The sequence below is a fragment of the Scyliorhinus torazame genome, chromosome 4, assembly GCF_047496885.1.
Source record: "Scyliorhinus torazame isolate Kashiwa2021f chromosome 4, sScyTor2.1, whole genome shotgun sequence".
In the NCBI taxonomy this organism is placed as follows: Eukaryota; Metazoa; Chordata; class Chondrichthyes; order Carcharhiniformes; family Scyliorhinidae; genus Scyliorhinus; species Scyliorhinus torazame.
Genome location: NC_092710.1, coordinates 101,431,218 through 101,449,469, shown reverse-complemented (window position 1 = coordinate 101,449,469; position 18,252 = coordinate 101,431,218). Strand labels below are relative to the sequence as shown.

Genomic DNA, 18,252 nt, shown 5'->3' with positions numbered 1-18,252 from the left:
GAGAGATGGGGCGCACGTGAGGGGAGGGAGGGGCGCGCGTGAGGGAGGGACGCGCGAGAGAGGAGGAGAGGGGCGCGCGAGAGAGGAGAGGGGCGCACATGAGGGGAGAGAAGGGGCGCACATGAAGGGAGGGCGCGCGTGTGAGGGGAGAGAAGGGGCGCACATGAGGGGAGGGCGCGTGTGAGGGGAGAGAGGGCGCGCGTGTGAGGGGAGGGAGGGGCGCACGTGAGGGGAGGAGAGGGCGTGCGTGAGGGGAGGGAGGGGCGCGCGTGAGGGGAGGGAGGGGCGCGCGTGAGGGGAGGGAGGGGCGCGCGTGAGGGGAGGGCGCGTGTGTGAGGGGAGAGAGGGCGCGCGTGTGAGGGGAGAGAGGGGCGCGCGTGTGAGGGGAGAGAGGGGCGCACGTGAGGGGAGGAGAGGGCGCGCGTGAGGGGAGGGAGGGGCGCGCGTGAGGGGAGGAGAGGGCGCGCGTGAGGGGAGGGAGGGGCGCGCGTGATTGAGGGAGGGGCGCGCGTGAGGGAGGGACGCGTGAGAGAGGAGAGGGGCGCACGTGAGGGGAGAGAAGGGGCGCACATGAAGGGAGGGCGCGCGCGTGAGGGGAGAAAAGGGGCGCACATGAGGGGAGGGCGCGCGCGTGAGGGGAGAGAGGGCGCGCGTGTGAGGGGAGGGAGGGGCGCACGTGAGGGGAGGGCGCGCGCGTGAGGGGAGAGAAGGGGCGCACATGAGGGGTGGGCGCGCGCGTGAGGGGAGAGAGGGCGCGCGTGTGAGGGGAGGGAGGGGCGCACGTGAGGGGAGGGGATGGGAGGGGAGGGAGGGGCGCGCATGAGGGGAGGGGGGGAGGGATGTGAGGGGAGGGAGGTACGCGCGTGAAGGGAGAGAAGGGGTGCACGTGAGGGTAAAGAGGGGCACACGTGCGCGAGGGGGCGTGCGCGAGAGGGGAGCAAGGGGCCCAGGGTGGAATGATGGCAGGGAGAAGGGCCCCAAGGTCTGGAGAGTGTGGGGGTGGGGGTGGTGGCAATGGGTGTGCCAGGGCAGAATGCATTCTCAAGTCTGGGTTGTTCCAAGCATCAGGGTTCGCTCGGACTCTCACCCACACACCTGATCACCCACTCTAACAGGGGGGCGAGTGTGACTCAGTAAGCACCCTGAGCCTGTGACTGAGGCAGAAGCACAGACACTCACCCTTTTACACTCCAATATGAATCTTTATTTATTATCCTTTTTTTTTTAACCCAGCAAGTTGTTTTTTTCACACCTCAGGTTTTTTTTAAAAAAGTCATGTTTAATGCTATGCCACTTTTATTTTTCTGAAATTTGCTCAAGTGCCCTTTACAAGTAAGAAAAATTTTGAAATGAAATGTTGAAAGGTTTAACGAATTAATAAATTCAGCCCGAATAGAATACCAAAGTTTACAGTGACAATCAGAACCTAGGTTCTTTGGAGATTCTTACATATTAGGTTTCTCAACGTGTTTAGTGTTGTTAATTATACGTCACATACACGTGAATGTTCCATTTAAAATAGATGGGTGAGCAGCATTCATCATTCTTAGAACTGCTGACATGATCCCACTTCAGTGGATTTAAATTTTGACTGGTCATTAAGACGGCTTCCACAGGATTCAAATCCACACCTTTTAAGGAAGAATCTTAAAAATTAAAATCGGTTTCCAAACAAGAGTTCTGGCAAAAAAATCTTGATCTCCATGACAAAACTGAGAGTAATGCAGCATCTAGCAACTTAGAATATGTGACGTGGATCTGCGATAACTTAAAAAAAAGATTAATCCCAATAGAGAAATTTCAAAATTGTGCCACAGAGGGAAATAACGAAGACATTAACAAAAAACGTACAGGTCATTAGGAACAGAATGGGCTTTCCAGCATTTTCTTTGGTGGCTGGATTTGAATTTTGTTCTGATAGATGACCTGAGGCCTATTGCTTTCCGGGATCTATTAACAGTCTCAAGTAAAATGAGCAGGCAGTCTCAGTTCTGAAACAAATAAAGCAATTCACATGTGGCATTGAGAAGTATAAAAATATCCTTGGAAGTTGAATAAGATCAACACAGCAATGCTATCGCTGTCCTTCAAGGGACGAAGCCCAAGCATGTTAATCAATTGATAAGTTAGACTAGGCTAACAGAAAAATATAAATTAGGATATGGAAAACTGTTTCTTCAATATTATGAATTGAACAAAGCTAAAAAGAGCAAGCAACTTTTCACAGAATTAAACAAATGTAAAGACAACAAATTCAAACAAATGTTTCTTTAAAAAATAAATTACAAAACGAGAACACGATTCTTCCACATTTAAATATGTTGAAAGTGATTTCAAAATCAATTCCCTCACTGGAGGAAAAGTAAACCAGGGGTAATGCAGTGTTTTCTTACCAGGCATAAAATTGAAGTGGGCAAAGTAATTAAACAGCTTCTCTTACATAAATACAGTCAACGAAAGATGAATTTCACCCAACACCCAGAAATGTTTACACATAGGTTGTGCCAAATCCCGTTACATACAACACTATTCTACAAACTCAAACTGTCACCAAATGAGAAGTGGTTTACAAGTAAAAATATTTGAAATATTATACTAATTCCAATGAAATATGCACTAATGAACAAGAAAATTAATGGTCTAAGGGTAATACATTTTAATGTTAGGCAAACACTTTCCAGTTCCAACATCAGTTCCATGTTGAGCTTCACTTTCAAATACATGTTTGTGTGAGGGACATCTGGAAAGATTTAAATTTCCCAATTCACTTCCTCAACTTTGCACCAAGTGAAAAAACACAGCAAAGGCACAGGATACTTATATTTCCATTCAATTCCATCAGAACTTGTCTGCCCCAGAGACCAGTGGAGGCTGGGTCATTGAATTCATTCAAGGTGGTTAGACATATTTATGATAGACAAAGGAGTCAAGGATTACGGGGGAGAGGGAGGGAGAGAGAGAGAGAGAGAGAGAGAGAGAGGAAAGTGGAATTGAGACCACAACCAGGTCAACCATGATCTGATTGAATGACAGGGAGGCACAGGCTCAAAGGACCAAATGGCCTACTCCTATTCCAAAGTCTTAGAATGGATTGGAGTTTTGTGCTAAATGTTGAAGAATCACATAAAAATTTGCTTGTTATGAACCAAAGGAAAGATTTCTCAGAAGACACCAAGGTGACATTCCATTCCTTACAGCACAAAATAGCTGCGTCAATGTGCATGTTTTGCGCCTGAAAAGGAACTCCCCATTTTGATAACTTAACCATGTTATTCGATGGAGCAAGAAGCGCTGAAGGTATAGAGGTTGACATTCTACATATGGACCTGATAAAGCGTCATACAAGATTGTTAGCAAAATTACAGTTCATGAAATTAAAGGGTAGTGGCTGATTCGATACAAAATTGGACAAGGAAGAGAAATCAGAGAATAACAGTGAACAGACCCAAAGGAAGTATGCCGTGTTGTTTCAAATCCCTCCATAGCCTTTACCTCTCCCCATGTCTGTGACATCCTCCTGTCCTTCTGAGGCCACTGCACTCTTCCAATTCTGGGTTCTGGGGCATCCCCGCTTTCTACCACTCCACCATGGCAACAACACAATTTTCAGAAAGCTTTGAACAAAGTCCCACCTAAGAGGTTATTGTGAAAAATTAAAGCACATGGGATTGGGGGTAACATAGTGGCATGGATTGAGAATTGGTTAGCAGACAGGAAACAGAGTAGGAACAGAAACAGGAATAAATGGGTCTTTTTCCAAGTGGCAGGTGTGACTAGTAGTGTCCCGCAGGAATCAGTGCTTGGGCTCCAACTATTCACAATATACATATCAATAAGGGAACCAAATGTAATATTTCCAAGTTTGCTGATGACACAAAGCCTGGTGGGAAGTAAGTGCTGAGGAGACTATTAGGAGGCTTCAAGGAGACTTAAACAAGTTGAGTGACAGGGCAGATACATGGCAGATGCAGTATAATGTGAAGTTATTCACAATGAACGAAGAAACAGAATGGCAGAGTGCTATTTAAATGGCGATAGTTGGGAAATGTTGACGTACAAAGGGTCCTGGGTGTGCAAGTACACCAGTCACTGAAAGCAAGCATGCAAGTACAGCAAGCAGTTGAAAAGGCAAATGGTATATTGCAAGAGGACTTGAATACAGGAGAAAGGATGCCTTACTGCATCTGCACAGTATCTTGGTGAGACCACACATGGAGTTGTGGTCTCCTTATCTATGAACGAATATACTTGGCATAGAGGGATTGCAGCAAAGGATCACCAGATTGATTTTTGGGATGGCAGGGTTGTCGTATGAGGAGAACTTGGGTCAATGGCCTGTATTCACTGGAGTTTAAAGAATGAGAGGGGATTCATTCCTTAAAACATGATTATATACTTAAGGAGGAAATAAGATAGATTTCATGTCAAGTATGGGGAGAGTGCAGGAGTATGGCATTGAGAGAGAGGATCAGCATGATCACATTGAATGGTGGAGCAGGCTGAAAGGGCAGAATGCTCCTATTTTCTATGTTACCTGGATTCTAGACTTTAGAATTCCCTCGCTAAGCCTCTCCACTTTTCTTTCTTCTTCTTTAAGGCTTTTCTTAAAAATCTACTGCGAACTAAATTGTTGATTATTTGTCCCAATATCCTCTTAAGTGGCTTTGTGTCTCACTAGATTGAAGGACTTTGACAAATGTAAATTATATAAATGTTGGAAGTAAACTTGATAATAATTTTGAAACGTGAATTGGTTAAAACTCCAAGTGGAAACATTTGCAGGGTTACGAGAAAAGATTTGGATGGGACTGAATAGCTGTGAGACGGCAGAGATACAATGGCCTCCACTCCATGAAACGATTTGTGAATAATCAAACATAATTGTGAAATACTTGATTAATATTGCATGAATCTGCAAGGTAATAAAAAAAATTCTCTTGTCCCCAGGAATTGAATAAAATACCTAAATTCAAAATTGGATCAGTTGGACACAAAATACTCAGTAGCTGAATAATCATCAGAGCATCTCAAATTTGAAAGTGACTCCTCAATCTCTCATCTCTCCTGGTGTGGCAAAGTTTTTTAAATCGATGATGAAATCAAAACATTCGCCAGGAAGTCAAGACCAAGCGTAGCCTTCAGGTGAAGAGATATAGTGAAGCATACCTGAACTAGGGCACACAGATGTAATTCAGTCCCCAGCACTTCCACCAAGGTGAGGGATGGGGGAAAATGGTGGGGTGGGGGAAACTATTAAGTAGCACATTTACTTAGGCAGTTTTCATTATAAATGTGAATAGATACTTACGAATGAGAAAATATGCTTGGTCACAAGATTTTTTATTAATTTGAAAACCTGATAGTTTAATAAGTCACAAAAGAAAATTTGCATTTAAACAAATCTACAACAACTTACCTAGCTCCATCCTGCGAGATGTAGGCAATTCTTTTGTAACCATGGTGAAGTAGTTAAAGAGGCCTTTGTAAGCCAGCAGCAAGTTTGAACAGAGATTGTAATGGAAATCATAAGCATGTTGCATGCAGCTTTCTGGCACCACATAACTGTTTCCCTGAAATAAAATCCAGTTTGGAAGGAATTAATTGTGCAAGTGGGAGATAAAGAACGCATGGTCTACATGCAAGATTGCAAAATAGTTAACAATGTGAGCTGAATGTACAAGTTGACTCCCACCCTTAAAACATTCCCTATAAAATATCTATCTGAAGGCCGACAATGAAAAACTTCCACCTGCACATCTTCTTGGTGATAGCCAGCATCTGCAAATACATTTTCTTTATTCCTTATTCACGTAACGTACTGCGAATTCTAACTTTAAAATGTCCTGGCTCGCCAGACACGTCTTGGTTGAAATGCCTCCGGATGTTATGATCTTTGCTCTAATGGGGAATGTGGGGGATGGAATTGGGTTTGCCAACCCTGGAAGCAGAGCATAGGCCATTGTAGCGGCCAGGTGTCAAGGCCTGCCTCAATTCTCTGAGGATTTGCTCCAATTATATTAAAAGCTGCGAGGCCCTCTAGCCCTCACCAGTCATCACTCAGCTCGCACTCCCTTCCCCCCACCCCCTGTGCAAACACTCCATCTCCATGCCCTCAATTCCCACCCTCCCTTCAACTCATGATGGCTCTTTATACCCATCATACCAACTCATGGCCATTTTCTTGCTCTTATCTTTCTATGTTCTTTCCACAGATGAAGAATTACCTGGTCTAAGTGTTCTTCTACCATTTTCTGTTTTGTTTTCAGCACAAGCTCCTAATTTGAAATCCCCTCTCTTTACACATGTTAAATTATCTCCAATTTTAAATCAACAATAGGATCATGGAGAAAAAGTTGTCAAATACATCAAGTTTGGAGGAATATCTCACTGCAACAATGGATAAAAATGTACTGGTATTGGGTTCAGAATATAAAAACTGGCATAGACAAGTTGGGCCAAATCGCTGTTTGAGTGCTGCAGATTCTAAATATATAAAGGAAACCAATCAACTTGAGAACAATCCAAAAATGAAAAACTGGAAAGAGCTATTTTATAAATCCCTCATCCAACCTTTAATTTCAAAATGAGGTATTATTTCTAGTCTTATACATAAATATAATACATGTTACTGCAAAAGCTATCATCCAATTCAAGCATGAGGTATATATTAGAATGTCACCTTTGAATAAGAAAATGTTTAATTTTAACTATAATGGTTTTTCTATCGTGTATGTTGGAAAGCAGCTAGAAACATGACAACATTCCACCCCCTTTCTTTGCAAATACAGGAGGTGTGACACTTGTCCTTTTACCTCCTCTCCGTCCAAGGCCCCAAAACTCCTTCCAGGTGAAGCAGAGTATTGTGTGCATTTCTTTGAATCTAGTCATTGCTCACAATGTGGTTCTCCTCTACACTGGAGTGACTCGGTCACTGACTGATGACTGCTTTGTGGAATATTTCCACTCAGTCCATAAGCATGACCCTGAGCTTCCGGTAGCCCAATATTTTAATTCTCTACTTTACTCTGATGCTGAAATGTTTGTCCTTGGCTGACAGCACTATTGCAGTGCAGCTCAATGTAAGCTTAAGAAAAAGCAACTCATCTTTCAATAGGGCACTTGACCGGTTTCTCGGAGTTCAGCAATATCAGACCGCAAACTTTGTCGCCCATTTTGTTTCCTTTTCTTTGCTTATTTTAGTTTTTCTCTCATTTTTTGTTGTTTACAGTGGCACACCCACTCTCGGCACATATTTTTATTTATTTTCTTGCCCCATCACCATTCCCTTTAGCCTTGGAAGGCCCACTCTCCTGCCATTAAATCTCTCCTGCCTTTCACCTTATCAAAGACAATCCTAATATCTTTGTCCCACTCACCCCTTGCTCAAAAATTATATTTCGACCATTTCCCAGTTCATACGTGAAACGCCAATTCTGTTTCCCTCCACAGATGCTGCCATCGGCTGCTGAGTATTTTCAACATTTTCTGACTGTATTTCAGATTTGCAGCATCTCCAGTATCCTGCTTTTAGAAACATGACTAAGTGACGATGAAATACCAGCCAAAACAAGATTGTGGGAAATATTTTGCCAAAGCCCAATTACAAAAAATTCTGTTCACCCATTATCTGAGCAGTCACAAATTAATTGGATTACGTTGTCTTACATCAGGTGACAGCTGTTTTGTATAGCTACTGCCAAAAACCACACTCTCAAGGGAAGGAATGCCATAATCCTTGCTCTGAGCTGGGGCATTCCTATTTAGCCAAGTGTTCTTCATTGGACGAGGAAAGCTAAATAGGAAACAAAATCAAATTTGATATCAGCAAATGGTCCAAACATCAACCACCATGGTGTAAAAAGTAAGTCAATATGAAGGAATAGATTTTATTTTTAGTACTGGAATCAATGCCAAAAATCAAACATTCCCAGAACAGCTCTGACAGATTTAGGTCTACTGTCAGGCTCACAGTGGTCCAATACCTGATGACATTTGAGTTTCCCACACCACATATCCTTGACGTTCCTGATTCAGACTATTAGTTAGGTGCCAAGTTATACCCAGTTTTATGCTGTACCCTGAATGAAACTGGATAAATTAATGTTATCAATGACCTTTAAAACAAAGACAGAAGAGACACAAACTATAATGGTGTAGGATAAAAACAGAATTCAGACTGCAGACAAAAAAGGCATTGCTTCAAACAACTGTCACTGCTGGACAAGTGGCTGTGAGGGATGCCATTAAGTGCAAAGAAGCATTTGTGAGAGAAGGCCATTTTATGGCGCAGGGAAGAAACTGGAAAAAAAAATTCATTGACTTGGTACTTGATTGTCTGTTAATATCGAGCCATGCAAATTTAAAACATTCCTTCGTTAATGACTTTTGTCAGCAGCCATTTCAGGACATCAGGAAACAGGAATTACCTGGACACGTTCAACCAAGAAGGAGTCACACATCTTTGGATAGGTAGTGACACGGGAAAAGAGGGCATGACTCCTTTCAGGCAGACAAAGAAAAGCTGTTCTCATTAGCTAATCGCAGAAGGATGTGGGGACACAGATTTATGTTCTTGGGCAAGACAAAGAGACGAATATGAGCAAGAACTCATGTCCTGATATTCATTGCCTAGTGGTGGTAGAAGCAGAGACAGTCAATGACTTAAAAAAAAAAACAGATGACACTTGAGTTGTAGGGCTTTGGGGATACAGCAAAGGATGGGACTGGCAAGAGAGCCATCATGGTCTTTCTTTGGGCTGGAGGGCCTCCTTCAATGACGTTGTAACTTTATGGCTCTAGGTAAGGAGATTCCAGGTGCAGGCTGCATGGCCCTCGGCCTTAGTAAAGATTTTTGTACTTTTTGAGTACAAATGGCGGCAAAGTCTACATGGTAAATGAGCAAATTGACCATAACATTTTGGTACAGGTATTCTAGTGGGGGGTGGAAAAGAATGTGGTGTGGCAGGGGATAGTGTAGTCGGGGAGATAGACACTATTCTCTGCAGCCTTGTCCAAGACTTTGCAAAGTTGTGTTGCCAGCCTGGTGTCAGAGCTCAGGAGATGAACTAGTTCTGGGAGGGGATGGACCCATTTATCAATGTCGGACCCAGTTCTTATAATATATTTAATTCAAATTTTTTTTGGCCAAACAAAATACAAAGATTTTCCTTTTTACACAATAAAACAGTATAAATAACAGTGGCCGTTTTTAACAAATAAATAAATAATATATATATATAAACTAAGTGGCAACTGCCATATCAAAAATAATAACTCTCCAAAAATAAAATCAAACAATCCAATATACATAACCTAATACAAATATCTATACATCAACACCCCTGAGGACCCACCCGGGCTCCCCCCCCCCCCCCCCCCCGCCCCCCCACCCCCTCACCCCCTGAGGACCCACCCGGGCTCCCCCCCCCCCCCCCCCCCCCCCCGCCCCCTGGGTTGCTGCTGTTACCTTCCCATTTCCTTTATCGTTCTGCGAGGTAGTCAATGAACGGTTGCCACCGCCTGGTGAACCCTTGAGCCGAACCCCTTAGTGCGAACTTTATCCGTTCTAGTTTTATAAACCCTGCCATGTCATTTATCCAGGTCTCCACGCCCAGGGGTTTGGCTTCCTTCCACATAAGCAATATCCTTCGCCGGGCTACTAGGGACGCAAAGGCCAAGACATCAGCCTCTTTCGCCTCCTGCACTCCCGGCTCTTCTGCAACCCCGAATATAGCCAACCCCCAGCCTGGCTCGACCCGGACCCCCACCACCCTCGAAAGCACCTTTGCCACCCCCACCCAGAACCACTGCAGTGCCGACCAAAACATGTGGGTGTGGTTCGCTGGGCTTCTCGAGCATCTCCCACACCTATCCTCTACCCCGAAAAATTTACTGAGCCTTGCTCCGGTCATATGCGCCCTGTGTAAAACCTTGAATTGTATCAGGCTTAGCCTGGCGCACGAGGACGACGAGTTTACCCTACGTAGGGCATCAGCCCACAGCCCCTCCTCAATCTCTTCCCCCAGCTCTTCTTCCCATTTCCCCTTCAGCTCATCCACCATGATCTCCCCCTCGTCCCTCATTTCCCTGTATATATCCGACACCCTACCATCCCCTACCCATGTCCCCGAGATCACTCTATCTTGAATCTCCTGCGTCGGGAGCTGCGGGAATTCCCTCACCTGCTGCCTCGCAAAAGCCCTGAGTTGCATGTACCGAAATGCATTCCCTTGGGGCAACCCATATTTTTCCGTCAGCGCTCCCAGACTTGCAAACGTCCCGTCTACGAACAGATCTCTCAGTTGCACAACCCCAGCTCTCTGCCATGGTCCAAATCCCCCATCCATTCTCCCCGGGACAAACCTATGGTTATTTCTTATCGGGGACCGCACCGAGGCTCCCGTCCTTCCCCTATGTCGTCTCCACTGCCCCCAAATTTTTAGTGTTGCCACCACCACTGGACTTGTGGTGTATTTCTTCGGGGAGAACGGCAACGGCGCCGTCACCATTGCTTGTAGGTTGGTTCCTTTGCAGGACGCCATCTCCAATCTCTTCCACGCCGCTCCCTCCCCTTCTCCCATCCACTTACACACCATTGAGATATTGGCGGCCCAGTAGTATTCACTTAGGCTCGGTAGTGCCAGCCCCCCCTATCCCTGCTACGCTGCAAGAACCCCCTCCTCACTCTCGGGGTCTTCCCGGCCCACACAAAACTCATGACACTTTTCTCAATTCTCTTGAAAAAAGATTTTGTGACCATCACCGGAAGGCACTGAAACACAAAAAGGAATCTCGGGAGGACTACCATTTTGACCGCCTGCACCCTACCCACCAGTGACAGGGGCACCATGTCTCATCTCTTAAAATCCTCCATCTGTTCCACCAATCTTGTTAAATTAAGCCTATGTAAGGTTCCCCAACTCCTGGCTATCTGAATCCCCAAGTACCGGAAATCTCTTGTCACCTTCCTCAGCGGTAAGTCACCTATTCCCCTGCTCTGCTCCCCCGGATGCACCACAAACAACTCACTCTTCCCCATATTCAATTTGTACCCCGAAAATTCCCCAAACTCCCTAACTGTCTGCATTATCTCAGGCATCCCCTCCACTGGGTCCGCAACATACAGCAATAAATCATCTGCATACAAAGATATCCGGTGTTCGTCTCCTCCCCTGAGTACTCCCCTCCACTTCCTGGAGCCCCTCAGTGCTATGGCCAAGGGCTCAATCGCCAATGCAAACAGTAACGGAGACAGGGGACACCCCTGCCTCGTCCCTCTATGAAGACGGAAGTAGTCAGACCTCTGTCTGTTCGTGACCACGCTCGCCACTGGGGCCCTATACAGCAGCTGTACCCATCCAATATACCCTTCTCCAAAACCAAATCTCCTCAGCACCTCCCACAGATAATCCCACTCCACTCTGTCGAATGCTTTCTCGGCGTCCATCGCCACCACTATCTCCGCCTCTCCCTCTGGTGGGGGCATCATCATTACCCCTAGCAACCTCCGTATGTTCGTGTTCAGTTCTCCCCTTAACGAACCCAGTTTGATCCTCGTGGACCACCCCCGGGACACAGTCCTCTATCCTCGTCGCCATCACCTTAGCCAGGAGCTTAGCATCTACATTTAAAAGGGAAATGGGCCTGTAGGACCCACACTGCAGCGGGTCTTTTTCCTTCTTCAAAAGGAGCGATATCGTTGCCTCCGACATAGTCGGGGGCAGCTGCCCCCTTTCCCTGGCCTCATTAAAGGTTCTCGTCAAAAGCGGGGCCAGTAGGTCCATATACTTCCTATAAAATTCCACCGGGAATCCGTCCGGTCCCGGGGCCTTCCCCGCCTGCATGCTCCCAATCCCTTTTACCACCTCCTCCATCTCAATCTGTGCTCCCAGTCCCGCCCTCTCCTGCTCCTCCACCTTAGGGAATTCCAGCTGATCCAGGAAATGCATCATTCCCTCCTTCCCTTCCGGGGGCTGAGCCTTATATAACCTCTCATAAAATGCCTTGAAAACCCTGTTCACTCTCTCCGCTCCCCGTTCCATCTCTCCCTCCTCATCTCTCACCCCACCTATCTCCCTCGCTGCTCCCCTCTTCCTCAATTGGTGGGCCAGTAGCTGACTCGCCTTCTCTCCATATTCATACTGTACACCCTGTGCCCTCCTCCACTGTGCCTCTGCCTTCCCCGTGGTCAGCAGGTCAAATTCCACATGTAGCCTTTGTCTTTCCCTGTACAGTCCCTCCTCCGGTGCCTCCGCATATTGCCTGTCCACCCTCAAAAGTTCTTTCAGCAATCGCTCCCTTTCTTTACCCTCGTGCTTCCCTTTATGTGCCCTTATGGATATCAGTTCCCCGCTAACCACTGCCTTCAACGCCTCCCAGACCACCCCCACCTGAACCTCTCCATTGTCATTAAGCTCCAAGTACCTTTCGATGCACCCCCTCACCCTTAAACATACCCCCTCATCCGCCAATAAGCCCATATCCATTCTCCAGAGTGGGTGCTGTTCTTTTTCCTCTCCTACCTCCAGGTCTACGCAATGTGGAGCGTGGTCCGAAATGGCTATGGCCGTATATTCCGTCCCTGTCACCTTCGGAATCAGTGCCCTTCCCAAGACAAAAAAGTCTATCCGTGAGTATACTTTGTGAACATGGGAGAAAAATGAGAACCCCTTACTCCTAGGCCTACTAAATCTTCAGGGGTCTACCATCCCATCTGTTCCATGAAGTCCTTGAGTACCCTGGCCGCTGCCGGCCTCCTCCCGGTCCTGGACCTCGACCGGTCCAGCCCTGGATCAAGCATCGTATTGAAGTCTCCCCCCATTACCAACTTTCCCGCCTCCAGGTCCGGGATACGTCCCAACATACGCCTCATAAAATTTGCATCATCCCAGTTCGGGGCATATACGTTCACCAGAACCACCGCCTCCCCTTGCAATCTGCCACTCACCATCACATATCTACCCCCACTATCCGCCACTATGGTCTTTGCCTCAAACAGTACCCGTTTCCCCACTAAGATAGCCACCCTCCTATTCTTTGCATCTAAACCCGAATGAAACACCTGCCCCACCCATCCTTTACGTAGTCTGACCTGGTCTATCAGTTTCAGATGCGTCTCCTGCAACATAACCACATCTGCCTTTAATTTCTTTAGGTGTGCGAGTACCCGTGCCCTCTTTATCGGCCCGTTCAGCCCTCTCACATTCCACGTGATCAGCTGGGTTGGGGGGCTCTTTACCCACCCCCCGCCTTGTCGACTAGCCAGCCCCTTTTTTAACCCAGCTCCTCACCCGGTTCCCACGTACCCGTATATCCCGACGGCGCCCTCCCGCCTCGACCACCGCATCCCATAACAGCTCCCCCTTCTCCTTAGTAGCAGCAACCCAGTTGAGCCCCCCCCCCTCCGCTAGATCCCCATCTAGCGTAGTTGCACCCCCCATGTTGCTCCTAGAAGTCAGCGAACTCTGGCTGACCTCGGCTTCCCCCTTGTCCTCGGCCCCCACTGTGCGAGGCCCCCTCCTTCCTGCGTCCCTGTTCCCGCCATAATTTCCATAGCGCGGGAACAAAGCCCGCGTTGCCCACTCGGCCCCGCCCCTAATGGCCGGCACCCACAGTTGCTCATACACCCCCCCCTCCCCAACATGGGGAAGAGAGAAAAGTTCCCGGATCGCAAAATTAACAAATTGAAAAAACCATTCCCCCCCCCTTTTTCTCGCCCCACATAATCACCCCACCACTTTGTCCCAAAAGTTCTTTCTCTTGCCCGACTATTCCAGCTTCTCGTCCACAATGAATGTCCACGCCTCTTCTGCCGTCTCAAAGTAGTGGTGCTTCCCTTGGTGTGTGACCCACAATCTCGCCGGTTGCAACATTCCAAACTGGATCTTCTTTTTGTGAAGCACCGCCTTAGCCCGATTAAAACTTGCCCTCCTTCTCGCCACCTCCGCACTCCAATCCTGGTATACACGGATCACCGCGTTCTCCCACCTACAGCTCCGAGTTTTCTTCGCCCATCTGAGGACCATCTCTCTGTCATCATAGCGGAGAAACCTCACCACTATAGCTCGGGGTATTTCTCCAGCCTTCGGTTTTCGCGCCAGAACTCGATAAGCTCCCTCCACCTCCAAAGGGCCCGTCGGGGCCTCCGATCCCATTAGCGAGTGAAGCATCGTGCTCACATATGTCCCGACGTCCGCCCCTTCTGCGCCTTCGGGAAGACCCAGAACTCTTAGATTCTTCCTCCTCGAGTTATTCTCCAGTACTTCCAACCTTTCACACACCTTTTGTGCTGTGCCTCGTGCGTCTCTGCCTTCACCACCAGGCCCTGTATTTAGTCTTCATTTTCAGCAGCCTTTGCCTTCACGACCTGAAGCTCCAGCTCTTGGGTCCTCTGCTCCTCCTTTAGCCCTTCAATCGCCTGTAATATCGGGGCCAACAGCTCCTTCTTCAACTCCTTTTTCATCTCTTCCACACAGCGCCGCATGAACTCTTGTTGGTCCGGGCCCCATAACAAGCGGTCACCTTCCGACGCCATCTTGCTTTGAGCTTCCCTTCCTTGCCGCTGCTCCAGCGGATCCTCCGCAATCCGGCCGCTATCCTCGCCCTTATCCATGCGTGTCCGGGGGGGATTCCCTTCTGGTTTACCGCACAGTGTTTTTGGCCGTTTAAATTGCCGTTGGGGCTCCTATTAAGAGCCCAAAAGTCCGTTCCAACGGGAGCTGCCGAAACGTGCGACTTAGCTGGTTATCGCCGCACCCGGAAGTCGGACCCAGTTCTTATGGTCCACACGGCGATCAATGAAACAGTTAGAACTAGATTCTGTTGAAAGAGTTTGAGTAAGTGGAGCCAAAATTAGAACCACACAGGTAATAATCTCTGAATAGTTATATGGAACACACTAAATTTTGCACAGAAACTAATAGATCAAGAAGTTAAACCTGTGACTGAAAGAATATGGGAGGCAAGGGCTTTGTTTTATGGGTCTATGCCCTGGCAATAGTATTAAGGAAAGAGAGAGCTACTCTGCTGTGACGGACTCCACTTAAAACGAGCTGGGAACAATGCCTTGGCCAATCGAATAACATTCCAATGAGAAAAAAAAATTCCAAAGGGAGGATCTGCCATCTAATGTAAAAAGTTAAAGATAGTTTAAACTTAAAGAAAAAGCACGTATTTGTGCAAAGACAAGTGGCAGGTCAGAAGATTGAAAAGAATAAAAAGAACATCAAAAAGATTGATAAGAAAGGGAAAACTAGAGTTTGTGAGAAAGCTAGCTACCAATATAAAGATGTAAGAGTTTCTGCAGATAGTTAAATAAGAGTCAGCAAAATGAGCATTGATTAGATAGAAAGTGCATTTGGGGATGATAATGGAAAGCAGGGCCATGGAGGATGAATTAACAGGCATTTTGCATCGCTCTTCACTGTAGAGCATACAAGTAACATCTCAGATATAGCTGTAAATCAGGAAATGAAAAGGAATGAGGAACTCAGGAAAATTACAATTATCAGGGTAGTGGTACTGAGCAAATTGTTGGGCCTGCGGGCTGACAAATCCCGGGGTCCGGATGGAAGTCCTAAAGTCTTGAAAGAAGTGGCTAATGAGATAGTTGATGCATTAGTTTTGATTTTCCAAAATCCCTAGAATCAGAGAGGGTCCCATTAGATCGGAAGATAGCAGATGTAACCCCTTTATGCAAAAAGGGAGGGAGACAGAAAGTAGGAAACTACAGGCCGGTTAGCTTAATATCTGTCATAGGGAAACTGTTAAGAAATCATTATTAAAGATGTTATAGTAGGGCTTCAACTTCTTACAATTTGTATAAATGAGTTGGATGAATGGACTGACGGTATGGTTACTAAATTTGCTGATGACACAAAAATAGGCAGGAAAGCAAATTGTGGAAAGGATGGAAAGTGGCTACAAAGGAACACAGGTAGGTTAAGTGAGTGGGAAAAAAATCTGGCAATTGGAGGAAATGTAGGAAAATACAAAATTGCCCATTTTGGCAGGAAGAATAAAAGGAAACCTATTATCTAAATGGTGAAATATTGCAGAGTTCTGAGGTGCAGAGGGATCTGGGTGTCCTAGTGCATGAAGCACAAAAGGCTAGTACAGCAAGTAATTAGGAAAGCCGATGCAAAAGGGGAATCGATTACAAAAGTAGGGAGGTTAAGCTTCTGTTGTACAGGGTACTGGCAAGACCACATCTGAAGTATTGTTTACAGTATTGGTCTCCTTATTTAAGGACAGATATAAATACATTAGAAGCAATCCAGAGAAGGTTTACTCTGGGCAGCACGGTAGCATAGTGGTTAGCACTATGGCTTCACAGCGCCGGGTCCCAGGCTCGATTCCCGGCTTGGGTCACTGTCTGTGCGGAGTCTGCACGGGTTTCCTCCGGGTGCTCCGGTTTCCTCCTACAAGTCCCAAAAGACCTGCTGTTAGGTAATTTGGACATTTTGAATTCTCCCTCTGTGTACCCCAACAGGCGTTGGAATGTGGCGACTAGGGGCTTTTCACAGTAACGTCATTGCAGTGTTAATGTTAGCCTACTTGTGACAATAAAGATTATTACTATAGACTAATACCAGGAAAGGACTTTTGAGGAAAGGTTATGTTTTTATCCAATAGCGTTTACAAGAGTAAGAGGCAACTTGATCAAACCTTTAAGATCTGAGGGGTATTAAAAGGGTGGATGTGGAGAAGATGTTTCCTCTTGTTGGATTAATTAGAACTATGGGTCACGGCTTAAAAATAAGGGGTCACTCATTTAAGAGATGAGGAGAATTTTTTTCTCCAAGGGTGGTGAGTCTTTGGAATACTCCTCAAAAGGTAGTGGATGTTTTGTTATGCTCTTGACGTAGCATAAGCTGCTTCCTTGATGTGCACTTTGACAAAGGAAGGTTCAGACTTGGAGATAGCTTTAACACATTTATTACTGTGAAGGGGAGGGGGAGCAGCCTCAAGTTGTGGTCCATATAGGTACCAACGACATAGGTAGGAAAAGGGATAGGGATGTAAGGCAGGAATTCAGGGAGCTAGGGTGGAAACTTAGATCTAGGACAAACAGAGTTATTATCTCTGGGTTGTTACCCGTGCCACGTGCTAGCGAGACGAGGAATAGAGGCAATGAGAGGCGAGGCCATATTGGATTTGGTACTGGGTAATGAACCAGGACATGTGTTAGATTTGGAGGTAGGTGAGCACTTTGGTGATAGTGACCACAATTCGATTACGTCTACTTTAGTGATGGAAAGGGATAGGTATATACCGCAGGGCATGTTATATCTGGGGGAAAGGCAATTATGATGCGTAGAGGCAAGACTTAGGATGCATCGGATGGAGAGGAAACTGCAGTGGATGGGGCACAATGGAAATGTGGAGCTTGTTCAAGGAATAGCTACTGCGTGTCCTTGATAAGTATGTACCTGTCAGGCAGGCAGGAAGTGGTCGAGCGAGGGAACCGTGGTTTACTGAAGCACTTGTCAAGAGGAAGAAGGAGGCTTATGTAAAGATGAGAGATGAAGGTTCAGTTCGGGCGCTCAAGAGTTACAAGTTAGCTAGGAAGGACCTAAAGAGAGAGCTAAGAAGAGCCAGGAGGGGACATGAGAAGTCTTTGGCAGATAGGATCAAGGATAACCATAAAGCTTTCTATAGATATGTCAGGAATAAAAGAATGACTAGGGTAAGAGTAGGGCCAGTCAAGGACAGTAGTGGGAAGTTGTGCGTGGAGTCCGAGGAGATAGGAGAGGTGCTAAATGAATATTTTTCGTCAGTATTCACACAGGAAAAAGACAATGTTGTCGAGGAGAATGCGGAGATTCAGGCTACTAGACTAGAAGGGCTTGAGGTTCATAAGGAGGAGGTGTTAGCAATTCTGGAAAGTGTGAAAATTTATAAGTCCCCTGGGCCGTATGGGATTTATCCTAGGATTCTCTGTGAAGCTAGGGAGGAGATTGCTGAGCCTTTGGCTTTGATCTTTAAGTCATCTTTGTCTACAGGAATAGTGCCAGAAGACTGGAGGATAGCAAATGTTGTCCCCTGGTTCAAGAAGGGGAGTAGAGACAACCCCGGAAACTATAGATCAGTGAGCCTTACTTCTGTTGTGGGCAAAGTCTTGGAAAGATTTAGAAGAGATAGGATGTATAATCATCTGGATAGGAATAATTTGATTAGAGATAGTCAACACGGTTTTGTGAAGGGTAGGTCGTGCCTCACAACCTTATTGAGTTCTTTGAGAAGGTGACCGAA

The 18,252-nt window shown here is 46.4% G+C and overlaps 1 protein-coding gene across 9 annotated transcripts in view; it reads right to left on the bottom strand.

Moving 5' to 3' along the window:
• Positions 1 to 18,252, bottom strand: part of fam135a (family with sequence similarity 135 member A) — a 291,962-nt gene that overhangs the window by 117,032 nt on the left and 156,678 nt on the right. For all 9 annotated transcript variants that reach the window (XR_011940623.1, XR_011940624.1, XM_072498374.1 and 6 more), the window contains 2 exons: positions 7,666 to 7,792; positions 5,417 to 5,570 (listed from right to left, as the gene is read on the bottom strand). Coding sequence is in view for 7 of the 9 variants with exons in the window: in XM_072498374.1 (XP_072354475.1) it covers positions 5,417 to 5,570; positions 7,666 to 7,792 (281 nt within the window). In the remaining 2 variants the exon portion in view is untranslated. The remainder of the gene's footprint in view (positions 1 to 5,416; positions 5,571 to 7,665; positions 7,793 to 18,252) is intronic.